This window comes from Melopsittacus undulatus (assembly GCF_012275295.1).
Source record: "Melopsittacus undulatus isolate bMelUnd1 chromosome W unlocalized genomic scaffold, bMelUnd1.mat.Z SUPER_W_unloc_5, whole genome shotgun sequence".
NCBI classification, from domain to species: Eukaryota; Metazoa; Chordata; class Aves; order Psittaciformes; family Psittaculidae; genus Melopsittacus; species Melopsittacus undulatus.
This window is the reverse complement of record NW_022993947.1, coordinates 895,416-909,156: the sequence shown is the minus strand read 5'-3', so window position 1 is coordinate 909,156 and position 13,741 is coordinate 895,416. Positions and strand designations below refer to the sequence as shown.

The 13,741-nt window shown below is 46.6% G+C and overlaps 1 protein-coding gene and 1 pseudogene across 1 annotated transcript in view; both read left to right on the top strand.

The window, feature by feature from the left end:
• LOC117438288 (junctophilin-3-like) overlaps positions 1-12,219 on the top strand; it is a 59,930-nt gene extending 47,711 nt beyond the window's left edge. Inside the window, exon 5 of the mRNA XM_034073820.1 lies at positions 11,538-12,219. Coding sequence (XP_033929711.1) covers positions 11,538-11,618 — 81 coding nt within the window. The 3' untranslated portion in view covers positions 11,619-12,219. The remainder of the gene's footprint in view (positions 1-11,537) is intronic.
• Positions 6,491-6,609, top strand: LOC117438293 (uncharacterized; annotated as a pseudogene).
• Positions 12,220-13,741: the final 1,522 nt, after the last annotated feature.

Sequence of the window (13,741 nt, the reverse complement as noted above, 5' to 3'; positions counted from 1 at the left end):
CTGGGAGGGTTTCTCTGCAGAATGTCTTGATGGGAGCAGCAGGTTTTTCACTGGAGGATGTGAGCAGCAAGTTTGAGTTTGTTTTGCAACCCAGCCCTGGGGCCAGCAATAAGAATACATGATTACTGGGATTTTGAGCATTCACCTAGTGGGAAAACTGCAAGACTAGGAAAGGTGTTGGTGATGCTGCTTTGTGGTTCAGTTATGGCAACAGAACTTCATGCTGGCCCAAGAGTGTGGCATGACCCTGTTGCAACATCAGTGCTTAAATCCTGATAGCTGGGCACTGCATGAACCTACAGAGCCTCTTGTTTGCTCTGCTGCTATGTGATGGCACCAACTGCTGAAGCAATGGCTTTGTTACCATGTTGTACCGGAGGCCTGACCCAGGTGGAGGAGGAAACCATGGTCACAGAGCAGGGGACATTGCAAAGTGGTTGTGTTCCTGAGTCGACCACTGCTCAGGTTTCTTGTACTGATCTGCATGATGCTCAGGGGTTTTGGTGTGTGAATGTGATCCAGGAGCAGGTACAAGCCTCTCAATGGGGGGATGCAATGCAAAAGGGTCTTGGCAAACTGTAGACAAGAGGATGCAGTTTGGGAAGGACACCTAGGAAGGGAAAGCAATGGGTAAGTATAGAAAGGGTAGTGGGTTATTTGAGCTCTGCATATCAGTGGTAGAAGATATTACAGCCATCTATCAACTATACTATCTACATCTATACTATCTACATACTATACTATCACTCTACTGTGAAGAGCACAAGCAGGGGCATAGCTTGTGGGGCTCTTCATTTCAGGAGAGACAAGGTCATGCTGGGTGTTACCAACTGACTGCTGGAGGTGCTCAGGCTAGGGAAGAGGAGACAGAACGATCTTCAAACACATAAAGCAGCTGCTTGCAAAGTGGAAGGGAACAATCCATTCTCAATGAACAGAATTAATGGGCTTATATTCAAGCGTTAGTGGTTACCCATTAGCCATTACTAGTGAGTTGAGGGCTGTACTACATTGCATGGGGAGGCTGTGGTGGCAGGGAGGGAGGAGGTGGTCCAAGACCTGGTTGGACATCTGTAGCTCTCGTGGTTTAAAACCCCACCTCAGTCTCCCTCTCAACCCCCCCCCCCCCTCCCCCCCACTCCCGGATGAATGGGGAGAAGAACCGAAGGAATGCAACTCCCACGGGTTGAGATAAGAGAAGTCCAGTAACTAAGGTATAACACAAATCACTACTGCTACCACCAATAAAAACAATGATAGAAGAAATAAACAAGGAGAGAGAATATGATACCACCCGCTGAAATGAGCCTGACCCAGAAGAAAGCTAGCCCAAGCCCTTCCAGCCAACTCCCAGTTACCTCCCCAGGCATGATGTACTGTGGTATGGAATACCTCCTTGGCCAGCTTGGATCGGGTGTCCTGTCTCTGCTTCTTTCCGGCCTCCCCTCCTTCCCTGGCAGAGCATGAGACTCACAAAGTCCTTGGACAAACCAAGCATTTGAGCAGTAACTCAAAACATATGTGTTATCAGCACCTTTCCCAGCCTGAAAGTCAAAACACAGTGCTGCACCAGCTACCAGGAAGGAGAAAAAATGACTGCTACTGCTGAACCCAGGACAGTAGCTCAGATATAACTTGGTCAGAGCTAAATCTGCCTTGGGAAAAGGCTGAGATGTGTGATTTTCAGATCCTCTCGAGCCCTTTTTTTTGATGATTCCTGGACTTACATTGAGAGCAGCTTCCTCTCTTATTCTCCCCATTGGTTTGTTATTGCTAGGGGAGGTTATGGGAGTCTGAGGGGAGCAGTGGGGAAGCCACCACCACTCTAAACTGCCCCTTGTTGAGTCAGTGCCCAACACAGGATGGATCCTGTGCTCCTGGATGTCCCACAGCCCAGGCCAGACCTACACAGGCAAAAGGAAAAATCTATAACTCTCAGGTGGTGGCATGTAAGGCTCTGGCAGAAGAAAGAAACTAACTCCCTGTCAGAGCAGCAGAAGATGATGCTTGGTTGTTTGGAAGACAGGGATCGTGAAACTGAAATTACATTTGTCAGTCATGATGAAAGTTTGGGCTAGAAAGCATCGTGGTCTTTAATGCATGATCACCATTGCCATCCCTACAGCATCCCTGCTCCTCCAGCTGCTGGCAGAGCAAAGATTCAGACAAGGGATGAGAACAGGTGGGACAGAGGAGGCAGTGGAGACATCTGCAGCCTGTGAGCAGCCGAGATGCAGGAAGGACTAAACTACAGATCTGCCAGTTTTCCTGCCATGGCTCTGGATAAGTCACCCACACACACAGCCACAGCCCTGTAGCTTTCCAGCTTCCTGTTCATCTTGCAAGCTTCAGTGCAGGCTTGAAAGCACTCATGCAGCATTAAAGAAGAGCTGAACACAGTGTGTTTGTTGGTGGACTGCACTGTAGGACACAAATTGCCAGTCCAGAAAAAAACATTGCTCCAAGAGAAGCCAGTCTAGAGCACAGACCACTGAGGAAACTAGCAGGTGCTGAGGCCAGATTGGGCTGTCTTTCCCTGCTAGAGCAGATGACTGTGAGAAATAACAGGCAGCATTAGGAGCCTGACAGGCTTTCAGAGGGGAAAAGCAGCAGCAGTAACTGCACAGACATCAACCCTGTTGAAGTCTGTGGGACGCACAGATGGTCCAGCACCTCTTATAACGTGACCTTGTGTGGCGGCAGGGAACTCGGAAAGACAAGGGTCCCAAAGAAAGGATGAAACCACCATTTCTCCTTGCTGAGAGCCACACATACCCCATGGAGATCACTGGCATGAGCAGTCCTGGTGTCTCTCCCCAGTCAGACCCCAGCCTGCACACTGGAGCCATCACACATAAACCTCCCACCTGGGGAGGAGGGCTTGAGCTGGAGGTAAATAGCCACTAATGCAACATAACATAAATGTTCCTTTCAAGTGAATCCCAGGCACTAATAAAGGGGCACAACCTGCATGGAAAAGCACACAGAAAAGCCATTGGGATACACGTCATACTTTTAAAGTGCTGTAGCTGTAAAGTGGCATGTTCAGTTTTCTCACATTCATAACTGAGGGTGGAACAGATGGTGAAGGTTTAGGAGGAAGCTAATATAATACAGAGGAAGATATAATATGTGGATTTAAAGAACCTACAATGCCAGCAACAATTTGTTCTAGCAAGAGTTGTACTGTGCTAGCAGGGTTTTGTTCCAGTGGCCTGGCAGAGAGGGGTGGTTGGACAGGAGTAGGGGATGGAGGTGTAGGAGAGGAATGGGAGGTGCAGTGATTTGTGTTCCAACCTTTTGCCCAATGGCATAACCTTGCCTGTACCCAACAGGACCTCAAAGCGTTTCATACTCCAGTGAGCATAGTGAGTCCCTGAGAAAGAGGAGGGGAAGGCTGAGGGGATTCATACCACATATCCCACATACACCTCTCTTGTTGCACACTCAGTGACACAGGGCACTCAGATGCTTAGTTCTGCAGAAAAAAACCACTGCAACCTCATGCTCCAGGTCTTAAGGCTCCCCAACTTCCCCAAATCCCTATTTCTCATGCTATCCTGAGACACCCCTCCTCTTTGGACTGCCAGCAGCTCGCCTCCAGCCCGCAGCTCCCGGGAAGGGCTGGCTGTGCGCAAGCATGTGCATGCACATGTGCGTGCCCACGCTGTTTCAGCTTGCATAATAGCCTGCTTCCCTGTGATCCACAGCACTGCCATCTGTGAAGCTGTTCCCTGGAAAGGGCATTTCTCATCTCCCAGACAGCTGGGCTGTTTCAGAAAGGTGCTGCCAATTAACAGGAAGGGTGCTTTTAGCTGAGTAGGGCTATTTTTGCCCTACCTGGAGTATCACTGCACAGAGCTGAGGTCATCCTCACAGCTTAAGCTTGTTTTAAAAATAATATGCCAAAATGCAGCACTGCACATGTCATCAGTGAGGCTGGTGGGCTGGCTCTGTGTTGGAGTGCCAGCTCCTGCTCTGAGAGCAAGCACACCTCTGGCAGGGGTCATGGGAGTGGGGTGGGGATGCAGGTCTTGCAAAAATGCAGTCTTAAAATTATCACTGGTCTTGATTTCTATCTTAGAAACAAGGCTGGATGGGCCGTAGAGTCCCTTGGAGTCCAGCCTCTTGCAGTGTGTGCCCCAGTGGGGATGCAGACCTCTGTAGAGGAGTCAGACGTATAGATTGCTATATGAGCCACGGGAACATTGTTCTTAGTCGTCTTCCACCAGTCTCATAAAATGATGTTTCTAGAACCCCTCTTCATTGGGGTTGCACATCAGTAATTGAAAATTGATCTTATAGAGGTCATTTCGTGAGGCCAGCGCTCAATAACATTGATGAAATTCTGCACTGGTATTAGCTGTCAGGGGACTAAGGGGTTTCAGGGTCATCAAGCTCACACTACAGTCATACAAGTGCTTTAAAATTACATTTAAAGCCACCTGATCTTTCTGTGTCTCTGAGTGCACTGACCCCTGCACGCATAGAACAAACTCACATCAATTGTCACTGTTTGGGCAGATGAAAATGGAAACTGACATGCCAGGAAGTGTTGGTGTTGTCAGATTAAGGGACTTTATGGGACCATCACCATCCTCTCTGGTCTTAAAGGTCCACGAGGTGCAAAGCTCAAGCCTGTGCCTGAATGCTTCAGAGGTTCCTAGAGACTTTGAGAAGATCTAAAACGGGAAAGGAAAAAAGGAATTGCTGAGACACTGGAAAAGGAGAGAGGCTTTCTAAAATGCCAGCAACCCTTTAATCTGTCAGCACAAAACACATCACATTTTTAGGGTTGGGAAAAACAACCCAGAAGAATACTTCTCCTTTTCCACAGGTGCTGAACATCTGCAGCTTTTAAAAGGGAAAAGAAGTGGTTTAGGTACAGAGGTCCTCAACGTGTTTGCAAGAAGGGCCAGTGTTCGGGCATGAACGGAGCCTGATTAATCCGCTGTCCTCATTTAGCAGTAGCAAACGTGGACATTTAGATGAAGACTTCTAGGGACATGTTGTGGTCTCACTAAAGGCACCCTGGAGATGTGAGTAGTCTTGAGACTTGCCCCTTTAAAATCACCCTGTCTCATATAATTGAGAAAGCCCAATGGTAGGGCAGTAGCCAAAACAGCGCACCACAGCCACTCCTAACATGTTCTTCCATTGTCACATGCTGTCAGATAAAATCTCCATGCCCTCGGCCTTTTGCCAACGGTACTGCCTCTTACTGAAAACAAACCAAGGCAAACAGTTGCAGAAAATGGGACCTCAGAGAGACCCCCTTGCCACCTCCAGGTACCCGCTGGGGAGGCAAGGAGGGGTTCCAGCAGCTGCAGCATCTTCCTTGCTTGCTTACTGCTCGAGGGGCATATTTTCCATCAAGATATTCTGAGAAGGTTCTGCTATCACTGGGGAAAGTGAGGAGGAGGCAGCCAATCTGCAGCCAGTACAGCCTCTGCTGGAGCACGCCATGCAACTAGAGCTGGGCCAAGGGAGGGTACCAGGGCAGCAGCCTCAGCCTGGGCTTTGGTGGAGCAAGGTGGGGGAGATGGGGCATGGCACTTGCCCCCAAAATGGCACGGCACTTGCCCCCAAAATTACACCTCCTTGCTGATGTGGGTGATGGATGCTTCCTTATCCAGCAGCTACGGGATTATTCTTGAAGGGCCTGACCTCGAGGTGGAGTGCTTTCTTCAGAAAAGTTAGTTAACCGTAAAGAATATTGTCATGGTTTAAGCCCAGCCGGCAACCCAGAACCACGCAGCCTCTCTCTCATGTTAAATTTGATGGCTTTGTAACAGTAGCAATGGAAAATTACTGAGGTGCATGATACATAGAAAAAATATAGAGAACAGCTAGAGAACATACTGAGAATTCTTGTCCAAGATAAATCATTATAGTTGATATAGTTTTAAGAAAAACAGTCTAGAAGAACAGGACACAAGGATAAGGAGTATCTGGGAATGGCAGGTGTCCAGGATGGGCTACAGTTTAACTGATAAGTAGGAGGATAGGAGGATTATTATGTCTCTGGTGCTAAGGAACCAATTAAACTGGTATAAGCATCTACTGCGTGCTTCAAAGGCTGCCAGAAGTGATGAAGATTGTTGGAAGAAGTAACCAACCCTCAGAGACCACCACCACATTTTTGTACGCATGCGGGGAACTTTCTGGAAAATAATGTAATCCATACGTAGCCTCATGCATATGTATGTATGCCCAGGGACTATATAAGGATGGCTTGTGTAGCAATAGGGAGACACACGTTAGGAGGAGCTATCCCTCGTGTCTCCTGGTGCCGCAATAAAGAATACCTGCTTGTCAGCTTAAAACTTTGTTGGCAAGTTTGTTCCTGGAGTTTTCTCCGAATCAGTACAGACATCACAGGCATTACCAGTAACAACATGACGTAAATTATGTTCAGAGAGAAACATGATGTTTAACTTGACAGGATCCTTTTAAAACCCTTTTGCTCTCAGGAACCCTTTGATGTATGGCCTATGGCCATACCACCCTGGAAACACCTGATCTTGTCTAAGCTCAGAAGCAAAGCAGGGTTGGGCTCGGTTAGTACTTGGATGGGAGACCATCTGGGAATCCCAAATGCTGTAGTCTTTTTTTTTTTTTTGAGTTCAAACTTAAACAGGGGAAGTTTAGGTTAGATATAAGGAAGAAGTTCTTTACTGTGAGGGTGGTGAGGCACTGGAATGGGTTGTGAGTGCTCCATCCCTGGCAGTGTTCAAGGCCAGGTTGGATGGGGCTTGGGTGACATGGTTTAGTGTGTGATATCCCTGCTCATGACAGGAGAGTTGGAACTAGATGATCTTAAGGTCCTTTTCAACCCTAACTATTCTATGATTCTATGATGTACCTGAAGAGAGCACCTCACTGACTTTGCTCCTATCATCCTGGCTTCATTTTAGGGTTTTGAGCCCAACTCCACATTTTCTAGCTTTGGAGAAGTTGAGGTTGAACGTGAGCTTTTGACTGCGGGAGATCCAAAAACTTTAAAAACACATGTACATGTACAGCTCCAAACATAGAGCTTCCTCCTGGCCACACAGGCACCTGTAACATTAGGACTGAACCATGGGTGATAAAACAATTCATTAAGAGACACCAGCTTGGGATAAACACTCACGTTTACTTTAGCCACTTCTTTTCTGCAGGTTTTTCTGTGCCTCAATAGCACAATGGTATCAAGTACCCGTTCCTCTTGCACGGGCACATTCAGCATCTCCTGGACTCCCTTCCTCGAGTCACAGGAGATGCTGTAATATGCTGGGGTAAGCAAAGTGAACCCCCTATGTTTCTTTTGCTAAATGCTCTTTAACTGTTTCACAGCAGCCTGTTCCTGCCAATTGTGACAAATCAGCACAACTGTCACAGAGCTGCTAAGTTTTCAGCATTTTCTGCAGTGCTGAGGCTGGAAAACAACGCATATATATTTTTTGCTGATCCAAGTCCTTATAAATTATACTTAAAGGATCCCAGAGGGATTCCTAGGTAACCTGCACTATGGTTTCCATGGCAGAGAGGCAGAGCTTGTACCCTGCGATAACAGATAACGAACGCTTAAATTAATTATGCTGCAGCTGTATTTGTAAATCAGCTGTCCCTTGTATTCCCAGTAAGACTCGAGTCTTACTGCTTTAACACAACAGTTAAAGAATGAAAACAAACAAGACAGAGGGGCAGGAATGGTGGTGCTCTGCTGCAGCCACCATTGGAGCTGCAGAGTGCCAGAAGAAGAAGAACAGACTGGAAGAAACCTTCACTCATTGCTTTTACAGCTCTGATTGCTGTTATTACCTCTGTGCCATAACAAGGGTTTATTTACATTTTAGTGTTTAGGGTTTGGGTCTATGTTCCAACTCTCTAAATTTTGGAGGAAAATTTGAAAGTCCTTGAAGGCTATCCCTGCTGATACAAACGTATTCTTTCAGCTACCTGATACTGGCATATCATCACTGGGCCCATCCTTGGCAGATGTTTTTCTCCTATGAAGGACTCCAGAGATCTTTTATAAAAAATAAAAAGAAAGACCCCAGAGCTGCCTCATTTTGCTGATGAAATTCACTATCATCCGGTCTGCTGGATGATGCTTCAGCACACCAGAACTTGATTTAATTTTTCCTTTCCTGGAGCCAGGCTGGTAACCATTCTGAGTGGAATTCATCTCACAGCACTTAGCCTGCAGACAGCCTAGATGGTTAGCAGCGACTAGATGTCTAACATTTAGACAGCTGAAATTGTGTGAGAGGACGCTGCCAACTGGCATCTGTTTCCCAGTGAAGCGGGTTCTGGACTTGCGGACACAGTGCTGGGAGGTAGTACGGTGTTCCGCAGTGGATCCCTGTCTTCCGAATGACAGGCAGGGTGGTTTAAACAAATCTCTGCAGTTCCTGATGGCCTGCTTTAGCACTACTATTTCAGGGCTAAAAAGAGATAAAAAAGCAAAGCTTTGCAGGCTGCTTGTTGTCTTTGACACACAAACACCAGGCTCAGAAAATCAGCTTGACCTCTGTCTTTCTAGCACCCCAGAACCTGAGATACTGCTGGGCTTGGGGATTTCTTCGGGTTTCTCTAAGTCTCATGGAGGCCAAAGATGAGATAAAGCACCACTGAACTACTAAAGTGACATGCAAAATTGCAAATCAACGGCTACGGCTCTTCCTGCTACATGTGGATGGCGTACGTTATAGAGCTAGCATGTGGCATGATGAGTTGTAAAAGCCGCTAGTTCTAAAATACTTTCTGTAGCTGCAGTAAAAGGGAGTTCACTGACCTATTGCCGGGCTGTGCTCAGCAAAATATCTCTTCTGAAGCACAAACCCAGAAGTGATTCATCTTCTGCCTGGGCACTGAGCAGGAATCGCTTCTTAGAAACAGATGACACATATCCCAGGAAATTCTTGCCATCAAAGGGGAGAAGAGCAAGTATTTCCTCTGGGCAGAGGTTAAGGCACAAAGACCTTACAAGTTAGAAATAAGCCAGCCATAAGCATTTAGAAGTGCAGCAAGATTCGTAATTGGAGCTAAAATGGAAGCTTCAAAGTCGCAAAGCTGCTTATTCACCAGCTGCCACAGGCAAGACTCCAGCCCCTGCCAAGATATGCTGGGGGAAGCAGCTGTACCTGCAATTGCCAAGTGGAGAGTCCTTGTTGGAGTTAGTGCAGGGAAGAGGGGGTTAAAAAGAGTTAACTAAAAATGAAGCAGAATGTGTAGGTTGTCAGACAGCTGGATTTGAGCTATTTAGTTTGCAGAGCCCCCTCCCCTCCCAGGTCATCCTATTTCTGGGATGCATTTTCTGGCAAACATGGAAGACCCCGCATATGCAGTGGCAAAGCAAGCATTTTCTCCCACCCCTGCATTGAACAGGGGGTGTGAGATGTAAACAGGTGCTGGCTGAATCAGGGAGCTGAGCAAAACATCTGTCCACAGGAATCCAGTTGCTGCTGATGCAGGCAGGTATGTGTGTGTTGACCTCCCCCATTTTGCTAGATGAGGGCACAACTTTGATGTATTGGTGTATAAACGAAGGACATGCTCCCTCCCTGGACACCATCCCATCATCATCCTCTGAACACAAGTACCAAAGGTTTGTGATCTTGGTCAGGCCAACAGATCCATCCCAAAGTGTCCATGTCTGTGAGGGCAAAGCTCAAACACCAGGGAATTACGAGGCAGCCAGTCCTGCTCTATGCCTTTTGTTAGCCTCCAGATTATCTGGGAGGCTGGTATACAACTTCCTTCATGGTACTGAAGCAATCCAGTGGCCTGAGCAGAGCAGGGGCAGAAATGGTCTCTGCTGCTTTGGCAGGGGACATCAGACGATGAGCGGATCAAGGCTAATGCCATCACGAGGGAGAGCAGTTAAGTACTCCCATGGCTGCAAGGTGGAGGGAACCAAATGCATTTTGTGCCTCTGTGGTGCCCTGCCAACAGAAACAATGACAATGATAATCACTTGCAATCTGTTATTATATTAACAAGAGCTCAAAAATTGTAAAACCCAATAATCTTCTGAAATAAAGCTAATCCCCCCCCCCCCATCCCCCAGTGTAAATAACACACACTGCATCGCAGTGCTTGGCAGTGGCAAGTCTGGGAGGGAGGGAAGGTTCTGGTTTTGAAAGGTTTGGTGTGGCGCAGGCAGAGGGATTTGCTGGATACCTGCCTGCTAGGAGAGGCTCTCTGCAATCCCTCCATTTGGTTGGCTTCCTTTGACCTTGTTGCTAAGCTACAAATACGACTTTCCAGCAAGCTCCAGAATCCTCACTCCCACCCACTCCCAAACGCAAACTGAATCAGCCTGCTCAGAAAAGAAGCCATCTCTGGCTATAAATGAGCTTTTTTTCCTTTTTTTTTTCCCCCACCAGTATCTCTACAGAGTGGTACTTGGTTAGAAAGGGCGTCCACCCTGCCCCATGCCAACCCAACAGCCACAAGAACTTTGTTAGGACAGGAGTGTGGAGAAAAGCATTTATACCATACCAGGTGATGAAACCTGGCACAGCTCTGTTGCAGCAAGAATAGGTGAAGATACTAGCTACTCTGAGAAATAGCTACCACCTCACCTGCACAGGTGCTTGCTCACCCTGATGCAAGCCATGTTAACACTTTAGGAAATGTTAAAAACATGTTTAACATTTTAAAATGTTAGAACATAAAACATTTTGCAAATGTTTTATAGCAGGGACAAGGGGGCAGGGTGGATGTTTTTCTGACCAGTGTTCTTTTTAATTGGCCACCGACTGATTTTAGTTATTCTTTTAAGGCCAGATTTCTGATCTGCATAACATGGGGGTGCCCATAAGTAACTGCTGTCTTAATCAATGGAGTCAGTGAGTCTGCATCCAGGTGTTTGCTTGGCAGATGTTGGGTCTGGAGCTCACATTAGGACTTAGATGCCATTTGTGCTAATGTATGACAGTAAACAGAGTCTGCCCCCAGACTTGCAGGTATACATGTCTATTGAGGCAAATGGATGGAAAGTAATTGTTGAAGTGGCTCAGAAAAACAGGAGTCCAGCAGCTTTGCTGTCACTCAGGGATAAGAGGGACAGAGTTGCCAGGGATGCTTCAGGCCCCAAGAATGCCTTGGGCTATGGGTCAGTGTGGGAAGGGAGCAAAGGGGCTTCTGGCAGAGCCTGGTTCCTTTCTGGTGAACCAGGATAGGTATTTTGTCTGCCTTTGCAGAAATGGAGATTGCCTTAGAAGGATGCTTTGCTTGGATGAAAGAGCTGGGAGCAACCTATTTTTTGTCCCAGGGACAGGGGCAGTGGATCTGGGTTTAGTCCCTGCTTCCACTATTTGCCCACCTCCAAGTGGGAGATCTTTATTCACACCTTCCTCATGGAAAAAATCAGCAAGGGTTCCAAGCACTGTGGAATCATTCCCTTGAGGGTGTAAATGGGCTATTTGGGGTCTGCCCGCCCTGCAGTATCCTGGGCCCAGCACAGCTCCCAACCCTGCTCCAAGGCAGCCTTAGACAGACTTTCAACACACCTTCTAACTCCTCTCCTTCTCTTTCTCTTCCAGGGCTCAGCTCCCATCCTGGTAGTCATGGTGATCTTACTAAATATTGGAGTCGCCATTTTGTTTATTAACTTTTTCATCTAATTCAAGACTGCCTTGTTTGCAAAAATGTTACATGTGTGAATGGGGGGGGGGGGAACCAAACAACAAGAAAAAGGGAAAAAACGTAAGTCGAACTGTCCTACAACAATTTCCAAGTCTTTTCACAGAAGAACAACAAACAATCGAGTCTCACTCACAGTTTGCCTTTTTTCCTGGGTAATGTTTTTTGGATTTTAGCCAAAACTCTTTGCTTGTATAACACTATGCTGTGTGGCATGGCAAAATGTTATCAACACTCTGCTCCCCCAACATGGGAAAGGATGAGAAGGAATCTCAAAAAAATAAAACCTCATTTCCTTTCCCCTCACCCTGTAAAAATATATTCGGAACAACAGCAATGAAACCCAAAGTGGAGACTAGATGAGGGGACCATGGGGAGATTTTGTTTGATGTATGGGTCCTGGGATACTCCAAGCTGAGCTTCCCAGGGAAATCCACAGCAGCTTTAATGATAAATGGGAGAGAAAAGCATAATCAGGCTTTTCTTCCTTCTCCCGTTGCAAATGGAGAAGCATTGCTGTAAGGAGGAAAAACACAGCGAAGGCACGAACCCTGCCTGGATGCGAAAGATGGGAGAAGGGCAATAGGCCCTATTTTGTTGCTTGTTTTTTATTTTTAAAACAAAGTAGCAATTGGTGCTTTGTTAAATTTCTTGGGGTGAAGGGGGGTGGGGGGATAGGGAATAGGGAACACAAGGTGTAAGCAGCAGTCCCGCTACACTCCTGCCTTCACTCCTCCTCCCCAGGCTGCTCCCCACTGTGGCAGGGCTGGAAAACCACCCACTGCTACTTTCAATTCACAGCAAATTTCTCATGGATAAAAATACCTACCCGGATTCCCCCTGAAAAAAAACTTGGAGGCAACCTTCAGCAACACAAATTGAGTAGCTGCTGGTCATTGTGCTGTGCTCACTGCCATGTGAGGAGCAGCATTAACTTGAGCATCCCATCCCAAACACATGCATGAACAGAGATGCCGGGGAGCAGACTGGTGGGGAGGGACTGGGGGGAGAGGGCTCGATTCTGAGCCACTTTGGATAACAATAAAACACAATAAAGCAAAATAAGGTAAAACTGTTCTTCAAAGGCATCTGGAGAGGAGCACTGGAGCATGTCCCAAAGAGGGTGAGGGTTGTTGGGTTTGTCTCTTACATCTTGCTGTGGACTGTTTCAGACATCATGCTTGGACTCTGAGCATGTAGTATTTTGCACTTTGTAATGGAGGATGTATATTCCAGCTTCCAAAGTGTCCCCATAAAAAACAAACAAACTAACAAAAAACACAAAGCAAAAAAAAAAAAAAAAGGAAAGAAAAACAGGAAACGTCAGAGAGAGAGAAAACAGAAAAAAATACAAAAAAGATTAAAAAAAAAAGAAAACCAAAAAACCAAATATCATTGGCAATGGCATCCTTTAAGGATGTATTCTTCTTTTCTTTTTCTATGTCACTTAATTTGTTTGTTTATACCATCTTTGTTATTTGCCTTGATTTTCTCCCCTCCCCTGTCCCCAACGATAATATGAATACTCATCCCTGTTCTGAGCTGTTACGGTCCCCATCACACGAGTGCATTCTTAGCTCGATCGCTTGGAAGTGGCCTATAGCCCCTCACTTCTCAAAAATGACTGTACTGGTTCCTCGTCTTTTCCTACCATGGAGATTGTCCTTGCCAGTGATCCACCACTACCAGGTACAGTTCAAATGGCTTCATTTGGGATTTGGTACATCCAGGGACCAAATTCCACCCTCAGTTCAACCAATTGCACCGTTCAGCAGGAGAAGGGATGTGAGCATGGCAGCAACCCGAGGGTGAGATGAATCCCTTCCACAGGTATATTTGGGGGGAGGAAGGAGGGAACAAATCCTCCTCGACATTACACATACAGAATTGTTTGGTATGGCCCTGACCTGTGGACTCAGCTTTGCTTCGCTTCTGTTTTAGCTGTTTCTCTGCTACCTTTTCAGCAGATTTCTTATTACACTGCACTGGATTGCTATATTTTTAACCAGAAATAAACTAAGGATTAGAGCATGTTCTAGTTAAATTCAGTTCTTTTCCTTACATGGTCTTACTCCCTCCTGTCGCAGTTTCTCTTCCTCTTTTT